The sequence below is a fragment of the Bombina bombina genome, chromosome 4, assembly GCF_027579735.1.
Source record: "Bombina bombina isolate aBomBom1 chromosome 4, aBomBom1.pri, whole genome shotgun sequence".
Lineage (NCBI taxonomy): Eukaryota > Metazoa > Chordata > Amphibia > Anura > Bombinatoridae > Bombina > Bombina bombina.
In genome coordinates this window covers 1,029,981,979-1,030,007,364 of record NC_069502.1, presented here as the reverse complement: position 1 = coordinate 1,030,007,364, position 25,386 = coordinate 1,029,981,979, and the positions used below count along the sequence as shown (strand labels likewise).

General features: G+C 37.0%; 1 protein-coding gene across 2 annotated transcripts in view; it reads left to right on the top strand.

Annotated features, from left to right (window-relative positions):
• The first annotated feature begins 363 nt into the window (after window positions 1-363).
• Window positions 364-25,386, top strand: part of SPTLC3 (serine palmitoyltransferase long chain base subunit 3) — a 307,205-nt gene continuing 282,182 nt past the window's right edge. For both annotated transcript variants that reach the window (XM_053712140.1, XM_053712139.1), the window contains exon 1: window positions 364-778. In XM_053712140.1, the coding sequence (XP_053568115.1) occupies window positions 674-778 (105 nt within the window). In that variant the 5' untranslated portion in view covers window positions 364-673. The remainder of the gene's footprint in view (window positions 779-25,386) is intronic.

Genomic DNA, 25,386 nt, shown 5'->3' with positions numbered 1-25,386 from the left:
ACAAATTACTTTACAGTAAAAAAAAAACAAAACAACTAATATTGACATTTAAATGCAATAAGTGCCAAACGACTAAAACAATTCTAACATAGTGGGTTTAGCAGCGAAATGGGTTAAATATACTGATAGCATTCTTTTATTAAAATATTTTAAACGCGTGTGCACACATTACATCACACTTTGTGTTTATTCATTATAAAAAGAAAAAGTCCGTGGTATCAAATCTAAGAGGAAAAACAAAACAGAACAGTGAGCTAATTCCAATGTCCCTGACAGATCCATGCATCAGCAAGCAGAGCAGTGCAGCTTTAACTAGACCTCCCACACTCTGCAGGTCACACGCAGCACAGGGCTAGTGTGAGTTTGAGCAAACTCCCCTAAACTCGCCTACAGCACTCCCCGGGAAGAGTCACTACAACAGCGGCAGACATGGAAGCAACCTGTTGCCATGTAAACTTCTCTTCACGTGCACAGACGTCTATAGGTGTGCAAAGGTGACAGGTTTTAGTCAGAGAACTCTAGGATAAGGAAGGGCCAGTGTTTCTCTTCCTCCTCCCTCTTGCCCCACCCTTCCCCATGGTAAGCCTGACAGACTGGTTGGATACCTGTGGTTGATTACTTTTTTTGTCGGCTTCTGCTGAAACTCTACAAGTCTCTGGTTCCCGGTTTCTCCATGGCTGATTCCCAACGTATTTACTGCAATGGAAAACATAAATTATCTGGGGATCATTTGAAAAACGGAGTGAATAAAATAAATGGAATTTCCAAAACACTGCGGGTAAGGTCTTGTCTTACTGTAATATGCTCAGCTATAAGTGACATTTTATTGGAAATGAATATGTCACCTGCTTTGAATTGGCCCTAGGCTACTGCATATACAACATAATCCGAAAGCACTGTGTATAAAAGTTAATTTTATGACTAATTAGTGAAAAAAATGTTTTCACTGGATCTGGTCACAACTATTATATTACTAGTTCTATCCATAGGGGTCCCAGCAGTACTGCTAAGTTCTTCTATATACTTAGCATAGCCATGTCACTCAGGAACATTGGTTCACAGCAAATTCTTCTTCTGAGTCATTTAACTGATTATTTTCGTGATTTCCAAAATTGCTAAGAAAGTGTTTTTCATGACTATAATAATATGAGCTGTTAAATAAGGTTGTATGGTTTATACATTTGGAAAATCACAGATGCTGTACTGTATGTTCTTAAACAAAAGTACCAATTATATAAATGTGTGTTACTAAGATACCATATGTGTAAACAATCTGCATCTAAAGATTATTGATCAATACTGAATATCCCCCATCATTACCCATTAGCTGGCAGCAATATTACAGGCCTACTATCACTCTGCAATTGATTTGATTGGTAAAATACTGTGATATTTACTTGACTAGGCAATTTTTGTTGAATTGAATGCCTGCATTTTTGTACTGTGGCAGGTAAGGGGTTAGGAGCAAAGCATTGCCTTTCTTTTTGGTTTCAGATTGTGATTATGAAATAAGGTTGTCAATCCTATAGGTTTTCAGCTATTGAATGTCAGAGCAGTGATAAAGGAAGTGCAATCAATATCCTGTGTTTGCTACAGAAATTCAGTATCACTTCCCATCCAGGCAGCTGAGTTAGTTAAATAATAGTATTTCCCAACCAGAAAAGTTTGATTATTTAAAGGGACATTATACTTATTGTAATGCTTTGTTTTTCTTTAAAAACTGGATTATCCTGTTTTAAATAACGTATCTTTTCCTCTTGGGGGTTATCCCTATCAGCCAGTGAGTGAGTGCAATACCTCTTAGTTTCACTTTAAAGTTAATTTTTTTTTTACTTAAAGGGATATTAAACCTATATTTTTTTATTTCATGTCATGATTTAGATAGGGCAACAACTTTCTAATTTTGGGGTTTCATTTCACATTAAAACTTTTTTTTTTTTTTTTTTTTTAAACATGAAAACAAAAGGTTAATATGTTTTATGCAGTTTCATAAACATAAAGAAAAACTATTCAGTAGATTGCCCTTTTTTTAAAGGGGCATGAAACCCAAATCTTTCTTTCATGATTCAGAAAGAGCATACAATTTTAAACAACTTTCCATTTTACGTCTATTATCTAATTTGTTTTGTTCTCTTGGTATCCATTGTTGAAAAGCATAGCTAGGTAGGCTCAGGAGCTTGGAGTTAGTTGCTGATTGGTGGGTGCACATATATGCCTGTTGTCATTGGCTTACTGATGTGTTCATTTAGTTTCCAGTAGAGCATTGCTGCTCCTTTAATAAAATATACCCAGAGAATGAAGCAAAATGAATAACATAAATTAAAGTGAAGGTAAAGTTAACCTTTCTTAAAGACAACCTACCATTTATCGTTATCCCCTTCATGTAGTCGCTTAGATATATTTTCATTTTCTGCCATAGATTTATTAAAAATGATAGTTATACTTCACCACTGTTTTGATCCGACTCCTCCCAAGCCCTACTTCCTTATTGTGTATTGTGTTACGTCTTCAGCGGTCCCACCCGCTCTCTAAGTGCTCTCAGATGTGCGCTCGCAAAAAATTGGATAATCCACATTCCATATTTAATACATAGCTCGTACAAATACGCATGCACGAAACGGGAGCGCGTTTGGATTTCATTGAGGCGAAAAATTTAATAGCGCATGCGCAGCTGAAAGAAGGGGTGGATGACGTGGAGTGACGGCCGCCTAACGGCCAGAATTTCAATTGGGTTTGAGAAAAACGTGATCGACAGGTAAAACCCCCCCCCCAAAAAACGGGTTGAATTTGCGGCTCATTTATGCATAGATTTATATGGCGATAACTTTATATCTACACAAAAATATTAGAATTGATGAATGAAAGTCATATTTCTTTTACAAGCAAAATGCTATACTCTGTCGACATTAGGGTAAGTTTACCTTCACTTTAATTAGAAAGTTGTTTTAAAATGGTATGCCCTGTCTGAATTATGAGACTACTTTTAGGTTTCATTTCCCTTTAAGTGTTTTAACAGACATTTTATAATTCTAAAAAACACATTGCTTTTGACCCTGCTACATAGTTCTCATCCTGTGAGTTAAATACTGGTTCAGTTTTACAATACAATTTAACTATTAATTTGTATTTTTACAGCTAAACACTTCTCTATGTTCAGTATTTAGCAGTTTATACCTCTGCCTTTTTGTACATTTCCCTAAAGCCATATACGTATATATCGCTGGCGAAGGAGAGTCTTCATATTACTACAGGCTATATACTGTATTTCCAGGAAGAATGTGATTATTATTGCTGCACCTACTTCCTCATTATTAACCTCTCCCACACAATAGTCTTCCCAGCTCCCACTCCTTAGTGTAGTGTTGTGACACCTTTAGTGTGTCATAGGACGTATGTTACCAAACACCGATATAAGATATGGCCTTGATTCTCTTGTGTCTGTGGTTACCATAGTGACCTCAAACCACACATGGCAGTGAGTACATATCCCTGTAGAAAAGCTATGCTCACAGTGTATTATTTTGGTCTCTGCGTTCACTTGCAGGACGCCAACAATATCTCAAATTTAAGAAAAATGTAATTGTGTTTAAAGGAAATTTAAATGAGCAAATATTTAAATGCTGCATTAAATTGCAACTACCCTGCCTGCATGTACTCACAGTCCCACTAACATATTCATTGGATCTTCTAATTAAAGGTAGAAAGGGGTAAGTTCTTCCATAGCTTCAGCTTTTAAAGGGACATGTTTAATGCATTACAGGATTACAAAACTACACTTTAGGTATATTTATGCAAACATAATCTTATAATGTCTAATCATAGGAGGGTTTAACTTACTTATTTTCATCCGAAAAAGAAGCTTCTATTCTATAATAAATACGATTTTTTAAATTTATTTTTGTATTACGTCACTTAATACTTCCTCTAAAATGGGGCAGTCAAACAGCTATGGAAAGGGTCAATTCAAACAATAGTAACTTGAATATATTAAAGGGACTGTCTACACCAGACTTGTTATTGTTTAAAAATATAGATAATTCCTTTATTACCTATTCCCTAGTTTTGCATAACCAACACAGTTATATTAATACACGTTTTTACCTCCTGTGGTTACATGTATCTAAGCTTCTGCAAACTGCCCCTTTATTTCAGTTCTTATGACAGACTTGCATTTTAGCCAATCAGTGCTAACTCCTAGGTAACTCCACGTGCACAAGCACAATGTTATCTATATGCCACACATGATCTGTTAAAAAAGGTCAAATGCATTCAGATAAGAGGCGGCCTTCTAGATCTAAGAAATTAGCATATGAACCTTCCTATGTTTAGCTTTCAACTAAGAATACCAAGAGAATAAAGCAAAACTGGTGATAAAAGTAAATTGGAAAGTTGTTTAAAATTACATGCCCTATCTGGATCATATAAGTTTATATTGGACTAGACTGTCCCTTTAAATACAATTTGGTATTCTGGCGAGTATGGATGGGCAAATGGTCCTATTCTGTCATGCGTGCACACTGCGTGTCTACGTGCCGACACTGACAGTATTCTATGACGTTTCAGGACCTTGCACATGTGCATCACGGCTACAGAAATGAACTATAATGATTTTTAGCGATATTTAGATTTCTGCAAAGTTTTTTTTTTTTTTTTTTTTTTTTTAAGGTTTAGTGTCCCTTTAATAAGATACTCGCTACAGCATTACTGCATAGATATGTCTTCATAAATGTGACCTCGGCCAAGGAATTGCCAGTACTGAGCAAGAAACAGTTTGTGAATAGCAACTACATGCATATGCCTCTCCTGATTTGGACTCCAGCTATGTTCTGCTCTGGACTCACAATGCATATGGCTTCTGAGCAGGACTTTAAAGAGACCTTAAAGGGACAGTATACACTCATTTTCATATAACTGCATGTAATAGACACTACTATAAAGAATAAGATACACAGATACTGATATAAAAATCCAGTATAAAATGGTTTAAAAACTTTCTTAGAAGCTTTCAGTTTAGCTCTGTTGAAAAGGTAGTTGGAAAGCCCACTGCAAGTGGAAAATAAGACACCCCTCCCCCTTCTTTTGCATATGAAAAGACCCGTTACACAAACAGGAGCAAGCTGGAGAAGGTAGCTGACAGTATTCAAATAAAACTTTGGGGCTTGGTTAGGAGTCTGAAAATCAGAGCAATATTATTTAAAAATAAGCAAAATTATAATTTTTTTTTTAAAAAACAAACTTTATGGGCTTTATAAATAGATCATCTACAAAACATTTATGCAAAGAAAAAATGAGTGTATAATGGCCCTTTAAAGGGATATAAAAGTGAGGGGGAAAAAAGAAAATGCTCTAGAATGTTAGTGCTTGTAAAGTATAAAACTTTGTTGTACCCCAGAAAAGTGATTAAGCAGTTAAGGGTTGATCACAAAGTGCATTTGAAAATGGAAGTACATTTAAAATGACATACAAGAGGTTTTTAATTTCACTTTAAAAGGTCTTCTGAACACTAAAATGCTAGATAGTATTATTCATTCAAAGCAAAGATTAACCAGATATTACAATAATATGCAAATGCTTTTTTTTAATTAGATATTTACATAGTTTTAGTGCCATGTTGTGATGTAGGTTTACTTTTCTGCTGAGGCAGTTTAAATTACAATCTCAAAGAGTTTAATGTCCCTTTAACTATGTGTTTAACATCCTTTTTGTATGAGGTTAAGTACATAGTTACCAAGAGATGATTAAGAAATAAGATAAATGCATTTTATTATTGCATTACAATACCCCTTTAGAGTGCTGACTCACATAATGTGTATGCTGTGTGTTGCAAACAAGGAAAACTAGTGTAGTGGAGTGGATCACAGTCTAATTCTGCACTAATCTACTAGTGATAATGTGCTACACTTGAGCTCGCCTATGATTACTCTTTAGCAAAGGATACCAAAAGAACTAAGCAAAATTGGTAATAAAACTATATTAGAAAGTTGTTTAAAATGTCATGCTCTATCCAATCCATAGCATTTTAATTTTGACTTTACTGTCCCTTTAACATGGTGGGGTGACAGTCAGTTCTTGTGAAAGAGGAACAACATTGAATTACAAATGGAAAATTAGAAATAAAAATATTTACATGGCCTGCCCACTCATATGTGATAACTGCCAAAAATTATTATAGGTGGGGCTCTGGTTGTTATTCGGTTCACTAGTAATACATGATAGATATTTCATCTAAGCTTAGTGAATTCAAAAAGCTTAATGTAGCTTTGCAATAAAGCGTGAATTTTTATAGCTTTATCGATATTGTTAAAGAATTAACCTTATAAGTCTCTTTTATCTTATCAATGATCTACAGAACACAAAAAATAACCTTTTCACAAATACACATATGTCCCCTAATGTCTCTATAGGTTCTCATTGTGCTAAAATTGTGTGCAGGAGAACTCTTAGGGCCCAATTATAAAAACATTGTAGAGTCAGGTGTAAAATACCACGCACACATTTGGAGGGGCTGCCCCCAGTGAATATACTAAAAATGGGTCTATCCCTGAATGTTGCAACATTTCAACTATAGAAAGTAACAGAGTTCGCTTTTGTGTATTTTGACATAATCTTTCTACCTTTTAGTTTGAAAGAAAAAAATAGTGAGAACTGCAGGGTAAAAATGTTTACAGAATACGCCAGGCCTGATGGGGATATTTCAGCTACACCCATGGAACACCCATGTCCAGTCCACTAGCAAAGGCGAGGAAACTCCTTTTGCAAAAAGGAAAATAATATGCTTAAAATGCTTTTAATTTTGTATTAAAAATACAAATGTCAGGGTTTTTTGTTTTGCATATTCAGTGTAGTTTTTATTACAATTTCTACTGTGCACTTAATTTTACCTTTTTTTTGTAAACCCTATTTTATTGTATGCATCTCCCTCACATACTTAAATGCAGGGAACACCCGTTGCAAGACATACTGTTCTCAAGGTAAAAACTGCCTTTAATTTTTTTTTACAGGGGCTTCATAGTCCTGGCAAGATTTAGAGATTTTTACAAACTCAGACAGCTTTAAATAATCGGGCCCTTAGTACCTTATTTTATTTCAGAGGTGTGAACTTGGTTTACAACTTAAACAGGTGGCATAACCTTTTCGGTTACCAGAGGATACGGGTATAGTGCATTGCTAGTACAGCTAGGAGAGTAGAGGACTGGGATTATTTAGATAATCACTCAAATGACAAACTCTCGGATCCTCTGTGTGTTCCATGTGTGTTACTTGGATGAGCGTTAATAACTGATACTGAAGGAACATTCATATTGTCTAAGGATAAATCTTAATGGGGTTATGCAGGGACATTCAATTCAACACATTTCTATAATAGATATCAAACACCATCAATTACACAAAAAGATGTTTAAATAAAGAGCAATACATGTTTGTGCATAAATGATCCATAGAGATTAAAAGTTCACAGGCTGATGAGAGCAACTTCAGTTTTCTCCCCAGGGCATTTTTAGTGACCGCCCCACCAAGCTGATTTTACTGACCATCCGGGTAAAATTTAAGCCAATATTAACCTAACACTAGTTAGTATTAAATGTTTTCAATATGTGTTGCTCAAATTATCATTCAATCAATTTATGTTAAATGATGCAATTAATTTATGCTTTGGATAGCTTAAGTAACATTTATAAATGAAGAAAATAACAGAAAATGTTATAACAGGGCCTGACAAACCTGGGAGCCACTGGCTCCTAGAATTTAACTCTGCCACCTAACTTTTTGGGTTATTCTCCATATATCTATATACAAATCCCACTGTCTAGCTCCTAAAAATATGCCTTACTCCTAAATATTCTTACTGGCTCCAGATTTGTCAAGCACTGTGTTATAATATTGCAAATTATTACTCTGCCCACACCCCACTGGTTCATAATGCCTCTTGGCTGGCAATTTTTCTTTTTGTGGAGGACAGTGGACACTGAACTTCCATAGTGGTATTGATGCTGTTGGGCAGTCATAGACCTCCACAGTGTATGTGTATGTATAGGGGGACATGCTTTGAACACTGCAATCCGTTTTTTTGTATAAAACAAATGCCTGTTGATAAAGCTGTGCATTTCAATATGTTTGTAAACAGAAATATTTTTTTTTATTTTTGTTACTTCAGTCAAGTATTTTGTATAGATTCTTACTTTCAGTAAATAAATTGCTTGTTGTATGACAGATCTGCTTTACATTTTATTACAAGCAGGTACTAATTTGTCATCAGCCATTATTAAAGCATTTATGTGATCATTCAGGAAATGGCTCATTACCTGTAATACATGGAAAGAAAAAACACTTTGTTTAAATTACATAAAATGGTGCCAAGTGGGACATTTCCTATTTATGTCTCAATGTTTATATATAAACATGTCTACAAGTTTTTTTTAACTGTTAATTCACCAAAGCTTATATTGTTTATCCAGTAATACATGGGGCCATTAACTTTTAAATATTCATTTTAAAATGTTAAATGTCTTATGACCTAGAATAGTGATGGACACTGTCACTGCTCATGTACACAGAGTTTTTCAGCATTAATCTTAGCTTGCATGTATGTGTGTGAGTATATTAAATTCAAATCTAACTTGCACACCATTAAATAAAGTATGCCTTTAATTGAATTAACATATATTGTTTTCCACATGAAACAAATATCACAGTATTTACTTCCGAACATCATTAAAGTCTAAAGGCTGTGACACACTGCAAGCGATGCGGCGCAAGGCAAAGCAGCTGCTTCGCTCCGCGTCGCATCGCTTCTGAAGTTCAAATATTTCATCTCTGAGCGCTTAGCTACGCGACCTGACGTAGCAGAGTGCTCAGAGATGAAAAGGCAGGACACACTGAGTGCGCACAGCCGCATGTACACGCTGCGCGTCGCTCCGCTTGCAGTGTGTCACCGCCTTTCTAGAAAATTTAGTTGGAAGAAATGCTAGTTTTTTCTTTTTTTTAAGATAACTGACTATACTTCTAAAGGCCCAATTCTCTTAAGTTCTCTGTCATGAAGTGGAATTATCACGCTGACCATTTTATGGGCATGTCGGGTTGCCAGGTGTCTGCTATTGAACTAGCAGCTAAACTGGAAACTTCACTAATGAGGTCTTTTCTAAGATCTGTGGTTTACAAATGGCTGACGGGAGCTGCAGGACGATGCATTTGATTTGGCAGGTAACTGAGTGTAGCACAAGGACAACTTTGTCCAATGTGGGCAATTATCTGATATGGGCTGCACAGTCTGATTTGGGGGCTGCAGGACTATGTAGCCTGATTTCAGTCCTGTTTGCTCCTGTCTGGTTATTTGTTGTCAACTAGTATTTTTGTAAAGGATAGCTGTGACTAAATTTAGTTTTGAAGTACACTTTGCAATTGTAGATCAGTGTTTCTCAACTCTGCACGTTTCCTAGCAGACCAAATTTTACGTATTTTTCTGCTTTGTCTGATAATTGGCTCAGTTGCAATCCAGGCATTGAAATCTAATCTTTCAGACATCCTTGAGGATAAGAGGTGAGAAACGCACATTCTCAAACTCTAATAATATCAGAGTGAAACTGCTCATCTCTGCTGGCTGTATCCCTCTCCAGTCTGTCATTAGGAATCCTACAGGGAATGCCCAACCCCATAGTGATGAAACCAATAAAACTCTCTCTGAATAAGCAGGTATCTGGCTCATTAGAACTAGAAGTGTAACGTTGGCTCGGCACAAAGGCTAAATGATATGGATTGTGCAATAAACTTTATAAAACATAACATAATAGGAACAAGCATCAGCTGCAAACGGGCAATCCCATCTGACCAGTTTCACTGCACTTGCCACTTTCTCAAATATACTAAGTTTGTTTGAGAAAGCACTAATCTTTGGTCCTAAAATTCATTGTTGGACACCACTCTTGTTCCTGTCTATTATGTTTTTATATCTTTTATATAAAATTATAATAAGCTTTATTTTTAAAATGCCATTGATTTAGCCCTTGTTCTGAGGCAGTGTTACACTCCAAGTTTTAGTTGGTTGAATACCTGCTTATTTACAGTCTAGACTCTAGAGTCATTTGTGTAGGTTGGTCATTGTTAAAGGGACATAAAACAAGTTGGGATAGAGACAAAATATAATATGTACTTTAATTACTTTACCTGCAATTTTATACTGCAGGGCCTCACCATTAACCCTTTCTTTTAAGTTTACGAATTGAACAGCTCTAACTCCCCCCCCACAATTCCTTCTGTGGCTACATCTATATCCACATTTGGTAGAATGCAGAAGTACACACTCATTATCTGCTGGAGCATACCTAGAAGCAAATAAGCTGATGTGAACTCAGTTGAAATACAGTGCCTGTGTTTCTGATGCTAAACACTGGTAAGGGGGGTGGGTGGATCAGACTACTCCATGGCAATGCAACTAATTTTGCTTACTTTTGAAAATTATTTTGAAGTACTTGCCAGCAATTAAAATAAAATTAAAAAATAAGCAAACTATGTTTACTTATTTTAGCCCTTTTAGGATATGCACAGATCTCAACATGTTTTATGACACTTTAAAGAAGTTAGCCTGCTTTGTCAATCAAGCCTGGCAAACATGCAGAATATTCACAGTGCTCACTGGGTGTTTTTTAAGGTGAAAACATGCAAAGAGTACTTACTAGGGTATATGTAGGGAACATTTGTTTAAAAAAAAATCCATAAAATAATGCAGCACAATTGGGAAGCTGTCGTATTGGTGACCAGTAAAGGAGATTTTTACTGTTTGGGCTGTTATAGTTGGGGTCAGTAGAAGCTGTGTCTTTGACATTGATTTTTAAGTGTTTGAATAGTCAGTGACACAGTTTAGTAAATAGGATTATTTAACTCTGCACAGGGAAACAATGTGTAGTCATATGCATATTCCATTTATGATGGAATAAAATGCTCTCATTGGTCAGAACGTTTTATTTTGAATGCTCATTGGCAGCTATGGGTTTAACCAATAGAAAGGTATCCAGTACAGTTGGCAATGAGCATTTGTTCATCCCCAGTTAAGTGTGTCTCTCTATTTTATTTTTTGTGTATGTGAATTACTTTTGGGTCTGCCTAACTCGTATGTCCTAGATGCCATTGTCATTGATGAGGCTCAGAGAGGTTGAAACGTACATTTGTGGTTTGTTGCTTTCTCTCATTAGGTCCCTGATGATCAAAAACTTTGCTTACATTGCATGGCGAAAAATCTTTGGGTACTTTTTTTGTGCAGTAAATTGTAATGTATGTTTCTCTTTCACATACATAACCCTTGAGCGTGCACGTGCCTGCAGTTCTATATGGCAGCAGTTTTGCATCAATGTTATACATTAGCAAGAGCACTAGATGACAGCACTATTTCCTGTCATTTAGTGCTCTAGATGTGCACGCTACCTATCTAGATATCTCTTCAAAAAAGAATAACAAGAGAATGAAGCAAATTTGATGATGGAAGTAAATTGGAAACTTTTTTTTAAATTGTATTATTTATCTGAATCATGTAAGACACATTTTGGGTTTTATGTTCCTTTAATGAATAGACCCCCTTGTGTTTTTATATTGTTAAAGTGACTATGGGCAAATTTGATAAGTCACTGCTGTACACTGTTCTGGGCAGTTTGGTCACTTCCACCTAATAACAAACTTTGACGTTTTAAAATAAATAATCAGATTTATGATGTTGACACTTAATCCTTTAGCTATCAGAAAAAGCTGGAAACATTGGTACATTGTTGTCAATTAGCAGTAAATATGTTTAACCCTTTTGCTATGGATTTACCTTTTATAAATACCAACTCCTAAACATTTAATTTATATTTCAGTGTTAACACAATGATAAATATAGTCATTGCTAACTGGCCTCAGTCGGGTAGATTAGTTAAAGGACCACTCAATGCAGAAGAATGACATAATAACAAGACAAGGCAATAGCACTCACTCTGAATTTCAAATAAGCAGTAGATTTTATTTTTTTTCTTCAATTTATTTTTTTATCCCATTTTCCGCACCCCTGTAGCATGTGAAAAACATCAGCCAATCACAGACTAGTATGCGTATACCCTGTGAGCTTGTGCACATGCTCAGTAGTATCTTGTTCCCCAGAAAGTGCGAAGTAAATTGGAAAGTGCATGTTCTTTGTGAATCATAAAAGTTTTACTTTGACTTGTGTCACTTTAAATGGACATGAAACCCAAATTTTATTCTTTCACGATTTCAGATAGAGTGTACAATTTTGAACAGCTTTTCAATTTAAAGTGATCGGAAAGTCCAAATTAAACTTGTATGATTCAGACAGAGCATGTCATTTTAAGACCCATTTAAATTCACTTCTATTTTCAAATGTGGTTTGTTCTCTTGCTATCCCTTGTTGAAAAACAATACACACACACATATCCTTCACCAATGGGAGCTGCTGCTGATTGGTGCCTGCACACATTTGTCTCTTGTGATTGGCTAACTAGATGTGGTCATCTAGCTGCCAGTAGTGCAATGCTGTTCCTTCAGCAAGCGATAACAAGAGAATGAAGCAAATTTGATTATATAAACAAATTGGAAAGTTTGTAAATGTTGGGGATTTCCTGTCCCTTTAAATCTATTAGATTTTCTTAAATTCTCTTGATATCATTTGTTGAAGGAGCAGCAATGCACTACTGGGAACTAGGTGAACACATTGGAAAAGCCAATGAAAAATAAGCGTGTATGTGCAGCTACTAATCATCAGCTAGCTCCCAGTAGTGCATAGATGCTCCTGACCCTACCTGGCTATACTTTTCAACAAGGGATACAAAGAGAACAAAGCAAATTAGATAACAGAAGTACATTGGAAAGTTGTTCAAAATTGCATGCTCTATCTGAATCATGAAAGATTAAAGGAGACATGAAACAGAGCATGTGAGTTTTTTTTAATGTCTCTTTAAGAAGAGCAGACTTTTGAACTTAAAAGGACACTGAGCCCAATTTTTTTCTTTCGTGATTGAGATAGAGCAAGCAATTTTAAGCAACTTTCTAATTTACTCCTATTATCAATTTTTCTTCGTTCTCTTGATATCCTTATTTGAAAAAGAAGGCATCTAAGCCAAGGAACCAGCCAATTTGTGTTTCAGAAATCTCGACAGCACTTGTTTGTTTGTGGGTGAATGTATCCACCAATCAGCAAGAACAACCCAGGTTGTTCACCAAAAATGAGCCATCATCTAAACTTACATTCTTGCTTTTCAAATAAAGATTCCAAAAGAATGAATAAAAATTTCTAATAGGAGTAAATTAGAAAGTTGTTTAAAATTGCATTCTCTATCTGAATCACAAAAGAAAAAAAAATGGGTTCAGTGTCCCTTTAACCCTTTGAGTGCTAAGCACTTTCCCACCTGGGTGCTAATATTTTCTAAGGTTTTTTTTAAATTTTTTTTGTAATTTTTGAAATGTTTACAGACCCCTAAGACTTACACTGTTGGAAAAGTTAGGCTATTCTCTTTCCAACAGTGGGTCTTGGGGGTCTGTAGCTGCTTAGATGCCTGAGATACAGGCTTCTAAGCAGCATGCCCCCTCCTCCTATACTTAACACCGTCGAGGATTGCCACATATAGGAAGACCAATCCGGATCTCCGCGCCGCCTTCTCTATGGTTAAAGATAATGGACCCGTCTGGAAGAAGACCTTCTCTGCCAGACTTCTGAAACCGTGAGTACCTATTTGGGGCTTTAGTGTTAGTTTTTTTTTGGGGGTGGTTTTGTTTTTTTAGATTAGGGTTTATTGGGCAATTTGCAAAAGAGCAAAGGGCAGTGAAAAATAACTGAATGCCTATACAAATGCCCCAAATTTAGGGGCAATGGGTAGTTTAGCTTTTTTTTATTTTGGGGGGTTTGGTAGGTGGGGAGTTTTACTGTTTATTACTTTGTTTATTTTTAATGTAAAAGAGCTGATTTCTTTAGGGCAATGCCCTACAAAAAGTCATTTTAAGGGCTATTGGTAGTTTATTCTTAGATTAGTGTGTTTTTTTTTTATTTATTTTTTTAATTTTCATAGGGATTAGGTTTAATTTTTTTATTTTGGATAGTGTTTTTTTTTTCTGTATTTTTACTTTTTTATTTTTTGTAACTTGTGGGGGGGGGGTTATATTTTTCACACATAGACTGCCCTCTGGGTAGGTTTATGAAATAGTCTATTATAATTGGAAGGGAATTAATGCATTAAAGGGATACTAAACAGTCAACACCAGAATTATTGTTGTTTAAAAATATAGATAATCCCTTTATTACCCATTCCCCAGTTTTGCATAACCAACATGATTATATTAATATACTTTTTACCTCTGTGATTACCTTGTATCTAAGCCTCTGTAGACTGCCCCCTTATTTCAGTTCTTTTGACAGACTTGCATTTTAGCCAATCAGTGTTTACTCCTAGGTAACTTCATGTGCGTGAGCTTAATGTTATCTATATGACACACATGAGCTAACACCCTCTAGTGGCGAAAAAATGTCAAAATGCATTTACCTAAGAGGCGGCCTTCAAGGTCTAAGAAATTAGCAAATGAGCCTACCTAGGTTTAGCTTTATTCTAAGAATACCAAGAGAACAAAGCAAAATTGGCATAAATTGGTGATAAAAGTAAATTGGAAAGTTGTTTAAAATGGCATGCCCTATTTGAATCATGAAAGTTTATTTTGGACTTGACTGTCCCTTTAAGCAACACTGAAATGATCAGAGTACCCATTATTACTGTGAACTAACTTCCGCAGTTTAAGGATCATTAACTCTGACAGTGGACTATCTTTAAAGGGATACTAAACCCAAATGTTTTCTTTCATGATTCAGATGAGAGCAGGCAATTTAAATAAACTTTCTAAGAAAAATTGAAAATAGGAGTAAATTAGAAAGTTGCTTAAAATTGCCTGCTCTCATCTATATCATGAAATAAATCATTTGGGTTTAGTATCCCTTTAAAGATAGTCCATCACTGCTATGTTCATTTCATTTTACATTCTCTGCTTTAAGAGTTAATGACCCTTAAACTGTATGGGAAGTTAGTTCACAGTAATAATGGGAACTCTGATCATTTCAATGATGGTTACATTGCAACAAAAAGCACATCATACAGATATAAGCATTCTGAATAGCACTCTTATCCCATAAATTACATTTTCAGCTGGGTTGGTGACAAACCATGCTATTTTTAGACTTATTACTCTAGTGCTTTATGTGTTTTAGCTGCTGATTTTTTCCATTATGTGTATACTGTTCTTATAAATGGTATCCTACCCTTTTTCTGTAATTATTTTAAATTTAGGGACTGTCTTTCGATTAAAAATTTGAGCTTAAAGAAACCGTAAAGTAAGAATTAATTTGCTTAATTCTCGTGGTATCCTTTGTTGAAATGTATACCTAGGTAGACTCAGGAGCAGCAATGCACTACTGGGAGTTAGCTGCTGATTGGTGACCGCACATATATGCTTCTTATAATTGGCTCACCTGATGTGTTCAGCAGAAACCGTTTTGATAATAGAAGTAAATGGGAACGTTGTTTAAAACTTTATGCTCTATCTGAATCATGAAGAGAAACATTTTGTGTTCCATGTCCCTTTAACCTTTTTAAAACCTTAAGAGGTTTGTGTTGCAGTGGGTTAACCCTAATCATGCAGCAGCATTTTGAATGGTTCTGAAACAATGATATTTTAAATGTCATAATATGTTGATTTTCAACATGTTCACTGGTACTGCAACATTTTAGTAAGATATCATGAATGTTTTTCTGCCTCTTTTTTTTCCCCTGCTTCCTTTTTTAATGTAATAATTTTGATGTACTTATGTGCATGGTATTTGTTCATTTTTTTTTTTCTTCTTCATATCTCCCAACATTGGCCTAGTTTCCATTGACGTGGTAAATTGTGAAAACTGTTAATAAATGCATTTATCTCCATTAAAGTCTATGGAGATTTTTTAAGTTACCACCAGTTAACACACTTTACCACCTCAATGGAAAATAGGCCATTGATGTTTGGGTGTCTGTGACTCAGGGGGTTGAGGGATGCAAACGTTTTGTGGGGAGGCCATATTGGTAGGGGACGAGTGTTTATGGTCAGTGGGCATGCCTGGGTGTGGCCTAGTGGTCCGTAGGCAGAATTCCTGCACACCAGGAGACATGGTTGTGTCAGAGGGACAGCTGGGCAGAGCTCAAAATAAGGGACTGTTCCTCTCAAATCAGATAATTGAGCGGTCTGTTGTCTGAAGACAATCTAAAGATATTTGTTTCCAAATCTTTACCAGCTAGGAATTTTTAGTAGTAGCAAAACTAACTCCTAATAGAATTAAAACAATTACCGTATTTTATGGTTACTTACAGTTTGTTTATAATGTTAACACCATGCGACCCTAGACTGCTTGTCACTGTCTGAAAACCAAGGTGAAGTGGACACACAGACCATAGTTCCTGCACTTACAAGGTGAAGGTGACATCTTATTTTATGTAGACCTGGACACACATAAACCCAGCTAGGAATGTGTGAAATGTAAACTTGTGGGAATAATAGCTGCAGGGAAATGCCAGCTCTGCTACCTACAATTACATGAAATAAATTGTTATGTAACGCTTCCTATTTGTGAGGTGAAAAATTGTTATACAGGTGATAGTATGTAAATATTACCATGTTTTCTTTTATTTTTTAGTTGGACCCAAAAAATGAATTGTCCTAACTATAATATCAAACATTGTTAATACCACTATACTAAGGATTAAAGCGACTTCCCGGTCAAAATATAAATGCACATCAGTATATTTCAATTTGTTCCATATTAATAACATGTATCAGATAATTGCTATTGCTATAGCAATTATTTGCTAGTTATAGGATTATGTATATTAGTTGTGTGCAGAATTTTGTATTTCTTTATCACATTTACCCTCCTTTTCAGGCTTTGGGTTAGTTTCAACCCCACATAAATTAGAAGTGCAACTCAAAATATCTGTGAGTGCCAGAAACGGAGGGTACTTTTGGTAATTTAATTTGCAACACGAATAACAAGAAACAAAATTTTGCACGTCATATGTACAACTCATTTGAAATGTACTTTATTTAAAATGAAGGGTCTTGCGTTTACAGTATAGGGTTTTTCTCATATTTTATTGGCAATTTTGTTAATTTTACACCCAATATAAGAAAGATAAAGGACTATGCTGCATATTCAGGTACAAATGACAAAATGCTTAATTCCAAAATCCAGAATTATTCCGAAATCCAGGCTTTTTCGTTAATTTAAAAAAATACAATTATCAAAAATTAACATTTCTTCCCACCAATACATCAGCGTCTTTGGTTTAATTTTTGTGTTCTGAAATGCCAATGCTAGTGTATATATTTAAAAAAACAAAACAACTATTGCCATGTGTCTTATTCAGAGAGGGATTGTCTGGTATTTCGGGGCTGGACTGTACTGTTTAGTCAGGATCGGACTGATATACTACAGGAAAGTTGTCCTCTGTGAAAGTCACATGCTATTGTTTGTTCCCTGGTTGAGCGCTTCTCCTTTTTTTTATTATATATATATATATATATATATATATATATATATATATATATATATATATATATATATATATATATATATATATATATATATATATATATTATGACCCTGGGAGAAGTCTCCCTAAGGGTGAAGGTGCAAAACCAGACGTGGACCCGTTGCCTAATTTGCCTAAAGAGATGTGACTGCACCTGACTGGTGAGGCCCACACTAATCTGGGTTTTGCTATGTCTCTTGTTCAGAGCGGGAGTACCTGGTATTCCTGAACTGTACTATAGTGTTTGGTCATCGACTGGTATACTACAGGAAAGTTCTTCTCTGTGTATGGCAAATGCTGGGCAAAAATAGGCTTCTTCTGTGGTGGTAAGAAAAAGCTGTTGGCTGTTAGTTTCCCTAGATCTACGCTTCTCTCTTTTTGTCTGTGCAAATTATGACTCTTAGGAAAGTATCCCTGATGGTGATGTGGGGAACCAGACGTGTACCCATTGCTCAAATGTGCCTAGAGCAGTGATGGCAAACCTTGGCACTCCTGCTGTTTCAGAACGACATTTTCCCATGATACTCAACTGGACTTCAGAGTGCCTAAGCATAATGGGAAATGTAGTTCTGAAACATCTGGAGTGCCCAGATTCGCCATCACTGATCTAGAAGGATATGGCTACTCACTGACTAGGCCCACACTGGGCCGAAACCTACGTCTGGGGTTTGCTATGTCTTTTGTTCAGAGAGGGATTGCCTGATATTTCAGGACTGGGCTGCACAGTTTAGTTAGGATCAGACTGATCTACTACAGGAAAGTTCTTCTCTGTGAATGGCTCATGCTTGGCAAAAAGAGGATGCTCCAAGGGTGGTAACTTGACATGGAACAAGCTGTTATGCTATTGTTCGTTCCCCGGTCTAGCGCTTCTCTGTTTTTTGTGTAAACTGTTACCTTTCTGTTTACAGTACTGTACTACTCCTCTTTCTGATGGGACTATGTATTCCGGGGAGTGGGAATTCCATCCGGAGGTTTTCTACAACCAGACTTTAAAATGGGGGTTACCAGAGCTGGATCTGATGGCGTCTCGGCAGAATGCGAAACTCCCGAGGTACGGTTCGAGGTAGAGGGATCCACAGGCAGCTCTGATAGATGCTCTGGCTGTCCCTTGGAATTTCAGGTTGGCATACCTGTTTCCTCTGTTTGCTCTCCTTCCATGCGTCATTGCTCGTATCAAGGAGAGAGCATCGGTGATTCTCGTAGCTCCTGCGTGGCCACGCAGGATTTGGTATGCAGATCTAGTGGAAATGTCATCTCTTCCACCTTGGAGACTGCCTCTGAGGAAAGGCCTTCTACTTCATGGTCCCTTCCTTCATCCAAATCTCATTTCTCTGAAACTGACTACTTAGAGATTGAACGCTTATTTCTGTCTAAGCGTGTATTTTCAGAGACGGTCATTGAAACCATTATTCAGGCTTGCAAGCCTGTTACTAGGAAGATTTACCATAAGATATGGCGTAAATATCTTTATTGGTGTGAATCCAAGGGCTACTCTTGGAGTAGGGTCAGGATTCCTAGGATATTGTCTTTTCTCCAGGAAGGTCTGGAGAAGAGTTTGTCAGCAAGTACTCTGAAGGGTCAGATTTCTGCTCTGTCAATTTTGCTACATAAGCGTCTGGCGGATGTGCCAGATGTGCAATCTTTTTGTCAGGTCTGATTAGAATCAGGCCTGTGTTTAAGTTGGTGTCTCCACCTTGGAGCCTTAACCTTGTTCTTAAAGGTGTCTCCACCTTGGAGCCTATGCATTCTATAGATATTAAGTTGTTATCTTGGAAGGTTTTATTTCTTGTTGCTATTTCTTTTGGCTCAGAGAGTCTCAAAGCTTTCAGCTTTGCAATATGAATCTCCATATCTTATTTTTCATGCTGATAAGGTGTTCCTTCGTACTAAGTTGGGTTTCCTTCCTAAAGTTTGTTTCAAATACGAATATTAATCAGGAAATTGTTGTTCCTTCTCTATGCCCTAATCCCTCTTCGTATAAGGAACGTTTGTTGCACAACTTAGATGTTGTTGCGTGCTCTGAAATTCTACCTACAGGCGACTAAGAATTTTCGCCAGTCTTCTGCGTTGTTTGTTTTTTTGGGAAACGTAAAGGCCAGAAAGCTACAGCTACTTCTCTTTCTCTCTGGTTGGTTCGTTAGGCCTATGAGACTGCTGGGCAGCATCCTCCTGAGAGAATTACAGCTCATTCCACTAGGGCTGTTTCTTCTTCCTGGACTTTCAAGAATGAGGCTTCTGTGGAACAGATTTGCAAGGCGGCAACTTGGTCTTCTCTGCATACTTTTTCCAAATTTTCCAAATTCGATACTTCTGCCCCAGCTGAGGCTTCCTTTGGGAGAAAGGTTTTGCAAGCAGGGGTGCCTTCTGTTTAGGTTACCCGTCTTGTCCCTCCCTAATCATCTGTGTCCTCTAGCTTGAGTATTGATTCCCAACAGTAATGATGATTCCGTGGACTCACGGTCTTAAGAAAGAAAAAAAAAAATTATACTTACCTGATAAATTTTATTTATTTCTGGACACGGTGAGCCCAGGGCCCCACCCTTTATATAGACAGTTATTTTTTTTCAACACCTTGTGTTGCTCTCTTTTTCCCTTTGGTCAAATGACTGGGGGTTATGGGTAAGGGAGTGATACTTAACAGTTTTACTGTGGTGTTCTTTGCCTCCTGCTGCTGGCCAGAAGTGATATTCCCAACAGTAATTGATGATTCTGTGGGCTGTCCTATTTTATAGATGCAAATACACAAATATTGTAAAATCCAAACTTTTTTTTTATGTGGGCTCTTCTTTGTGTGAACATATTCCATTTTATTATAAAGCAACTGTCTTTTTTATTAAATAATTCTATATTTTTACACTGATCATGTGACCTTTAGACAGGTATGTAAACCTTAATTTAAGAGGGCACTCTCAAATTTTTAGATCAGGATCTTTTGGATGCCTATTTTTTTATTTTTGGTAGAGAGATGTGGTTAGGCCTTTGCTATCGCCCATACACATTTTTTCTTTACTCTAAAAGCATTATTAATAGGATACAAAATTGCCATTTTCACATTAAAGAAAAAACAGAAATGATCAAATTTCATTTAGCAATCCTATGGGATAGTGTACTGTAATATAGTTTTTCCCTTAAAAGGAAACTAAACCCATTTTTTTTCATGATTCAGATAGAGCATACAATTTTAAGCAACTTTCTAATTTACCCCAATTATACATTTTTATTTGTTCTCTTGCTGTCTTTATTTAAAAAGTAAGAATGTAAGCTTAAGAGCCGGCTTATTTTTGGTTCAGGACCTGGGTTACACTTTCTTATTGCTGGCTAAATATAAATGCTTCTTTATATTATCTCTGTCTATCTGAATACCAAAGCCCAATACTTAGTGAGAACAATTTAAAAATGAAAATTATGTTCTTCTAACCGCCACTACATTTAGCCAACAATCAGCAAGCGCTACCCAGGGCCAACTCCTAAGCTTACATTCCTGCTTTTCAAATAAAGATACCAAGAGAACGACAAAAAAATTATAAAAGGAGTAAATTAGAAAGTTGCTTAAAATTGCATGCTCTATCTGAATTGTGAAAGAAACAATTTGTGTTTCATATCTCTTTTAAAGAAGAGAAAAACGTGGTGTACACTGTCCCTTTAACCCGTTTGCGGTGGTTCAACAAGATACTTCTTTGCAAGCAGTGGTACAATGATAAAATTATCTGGCCCATTAGAGCATGTTAGTATTTCTTGTTTATGTTCCATTAAACATTTGGTTGACGATCATTTGGGTTATTTAAAGGGATATGAAACCCAAAAGTTTTCTTTCATAATTTAGATAGATCATACAATTGTAAACAACTTTCCAATTTACTTCTATGATCTAATTTGCTTCATTCTCTTGGTATTATCTGTTGAAGGAGCAGCAATTCACTACTGGGAGCTAGCTGAAAGCCAATGGCAAGATGCATACATGTGCAGCCATCAATCAGCAGCTTTTGAGTCTACCTAGGTATACTTTTCAACAAGGGATACCAAGAGAACAAAACAAATTAGATAATAGAAATACATGGGAAAGTTATTTAAAATTGCATGCTCTATCTGAGTCATGTTTCATGTTCCTTTAACAGCTACAAAACCAGTCAATTAAAACAAACAATACAATAGGCATTACGTTTATGAACTTTTGCACATGTTACTGTTGGGTAACTTCTGCTATGACTGTGAAACAAACAGTAACTAAAACTCTTTCAGTAATCTCCTGTGATCTCACATTACATAAGAGTCATGTGGTGAGGTGTGACTGCAGCATTCATTGATTAACCTGTTCAGTGCAGAATACTATAATAAATTCAGTATAATTAAATTCAAGTGTATTTATAGTTTGTGTGTAAAATACAAGACTTTGGGTTATAAACTACAAGGAAAAGGTATTCACTAACACTTGCAATTTCACCTATTTATATTGATGACTGGTGAAGACCTGTAAACAAGTAGCATATTGCAGTTTTGTAGGAGCCCAGGATGAAGTACATTATTAGTAAGATGTAGTCATTGGCAGAACTGTCCTGCTTTTTGTGGGACATTCCCTTTTACAAAATGAAACCCGGGACTCTGTTTAACTGTGTCCCTGATCTGCCATGACTGGTTCCCTCAACTGGGACTGTTTAACTTAGCACCCAGCCTGTCATACTTTCCCCCTGGACCATTATGACCACACAAACTAGTTCTGAGCTCCGCCCATGTGTCTTGTTGATGCCAGCATCCTAGTCCCAGATTCTATCAAGGTAATAATGGGATGTTAAACCTATAAAATACTTCCAAAGAAAGAAGAAAACAGAGCGTCGCACCAACGGTAGAAGTATAATAAAATTAAAAACAAAACTAAATTGGAGATATGGATTAAAACTTAATGTAAATTCGGGGGCAGAGCCTAGCCACGAACAGAGATGGCCGAACATTGACCAAGCTCTGTGGTCCCTAATGCCTCCACATGCAGGATTCTGTGTTAAAGAGGTACAACAACCGAGGGCGACCGCACAGAACTGGGCGCATCAGGAGACTCTGGTGATAAAAGGGGTCTCTTGTCGGACTACTGAGAAGCAGAGAAGCATCTGCTTGGTCACTGAACAGACCTCCAGTCACAGGTACCTCTTGCATCCCTGATCCCTACTAGCGCGGTACTGTGCATCACAAATAAATTTGCGTCAGGGCCCACACTGCATTAGGCTGCATTAAGCCGCACTAGGCCAAAACTGCACCGCAAGTAAACGGCTGACCGCAGAGAGCCACAACAGGAGGCAGGATAGCTCTGGAAACTAGAGCATCAACCGTAAGCCACCATCATACTTACCGCTCTAAGCCTCCACTAAGCCCAGCAACTACTTGATTGCGACCGGACACGCCACAACCCTCCAGGCTAAATTAAAGGGCCTTATTTTTAACCCGCAGTATAAGCAGGCATCCAGTTCACTAGCTAAGTAGCATTAAAAGAGGGTAAAGCACACATCTTTCAAACACCAGTGTATCAGTGAATAGAAGATATATAACTGAGCTTAAAACCCTTCTGCAGCTTATTTAGAAGAATTTGCAGATCTGCAGAAATCCAAGTCCCAGTGGGCCTACACTCTCTCCTAAATAGCCTCATAAAAAGCCCTAAACTTCTGACATCATTCTTATCTGCCTAGGATAGCAAGAATATCCACTAGAAACTAAGCTATCTAATAGCAACAGACCCTACTCTAGTTAACACCAGAGCCTCGCAAGAGCAGAACATGCATACCACCATGGCACAAGTCCATGGGTCAGAGTTTCAGCACCAAAGCTGCATCACTAAAGAGGACATCAAACATCTGTCTTCCTGCCATGCAGGATTTTAAATCGATGTTTGCAGAATTAAAGAAAGATATATCAGCTGTGGATCAGCATGTCACTTAGATGGAAGAAAAACAAGAAACTCTAAGTTCGGACCTCCAACACCAATCCAGCTTCTTGCAAGCACAAAAGAGTGTAGTTCAGAATCTTATGGAGCGTATTGAAAACTTTGAAAATAGAAGCAGAAGGAATAACCTGAGGCTAATTGATGGAGCACACAGGGCACTGCGCCCAAAACCACCCAACAGAGCACCTCCTAGAGACATAATTGTAAAGCTATTGTCCTTTAATGATAAGGAGGACATTCTCAAACATACTAGGGCTAAGCACTCACTGGAATATAAAAGCTCTGAAATACAGGTGCTTTCAGATCTTTGCCCGGCCAAAAGAGAAGGGACCTAAGGTTTATCACATCGGCCCTTAAAGAAAAGACCATACTGTATAGATGGGGCTATCCCACAAGCCTCATTGCCACTAAGGACAATTCATCGTCTGTCTTCAGAACCTTAGCGGATCTACCCGCATTTAATGAAGCCCTGGGCACCAACGTAACCCCCCACCCACCCCAATTGCTGTGGCTGCACTGGCAGACCAATCGAGAGAGGACCCTAATGAGATTCTGAATCTCCCAGGCTGAGAGACATTGGTATCGTGCCAGAAACACTGAAATTCTCTCTTGAAAGACTGGGGGGAAAATCCAACCCCTAAGGGACCAATCCGGGACGTTCATTATTGATACTGAAAACCTGTTCAGATAAGTTAATGTTCAATTTTGTTTATTACTGTTAAAAATGTTTTGTCTTAGATGGTTTATCTCCCCAGAGAGGGCACCGAAGATATCAGACGGGCACATGAGTATAGTCTCCATTACTGCCCCTAAGGCCCATAGCTTTACATACACTTACTACCTACAGTCAGTAGAATGTCCAAGACATTTAGTTACTTCATCACAGGACTGCAATAGTAGGGTCCAATGACATATATAAGATTTAGAGTATCTTTCAACTGCTGGATGCTGGAGGATGTTTACAATAGAGGAACAACAAGATAACACTGTTATAGCAACAATACTGTCTCACCATCAGTATACTGGGTGCCCACTGGGGAACAAATGCTAATAATATAACAGTTTAAACGGTTTAACTAGATTTACTTGCACTACTATGAGCGAAGCTGACTACATCATAGTTCTCAATATAGGGTTAGAAAGGCAACAGAGATTTAGCCCATATCCTAAGAGTGCACAGATTTACATATTCATGTTTTAAAGTTATATTATATGTGGAGACATGAGGAAAACTACCCCTGATTTGTTATTCTAACACTAATTGTATATTATTTGTTTACACTTACTGACTGCGAAGATTTGCATTTATTTGGTATATCAATTTATTATTTCAAGCACGGTATTTGTACTGATCTTCATTCTTGATTTAAAAGTCACTACTCCTTTTTCCTCTTCGCGAGAGACCTCTCCCTCTTTCCACGTCCTAGCCTTTCCCCCTCTTCTTTGTCTACTTCCTCCTCTTCCCCCCCTTTTTTTTCCTCCATCCCTTCCCTCATTTACCCGACCTTCCCCTATTATGAGAGCTTCTCACTATAAATGTTAAGGGATTTAATAGCCCTGGTAAGCGCTCTATAGTTCTAAGAGACCTACACAGATTAGGAGGAGACATAATAAATAAATAAATATATATATATATATATATATATATATATATATATATATATATATATATACATACACACACACACACACACAAGAAACGCACTTCTCAGCAACGCACGAACCCAAGTGGTTCAGTCATCGATACCCTATTGCCCACGTTGCATCAGGCCCCCCAAAAAATTTGGTTGTGCATCCCGCTTAGCGCTAAATTACCATTCCAGCTTACGCAAGTGCATTGCGACCCAGAGGGCAGATACCTGATTCTTAGGGGCTTATTCTTCG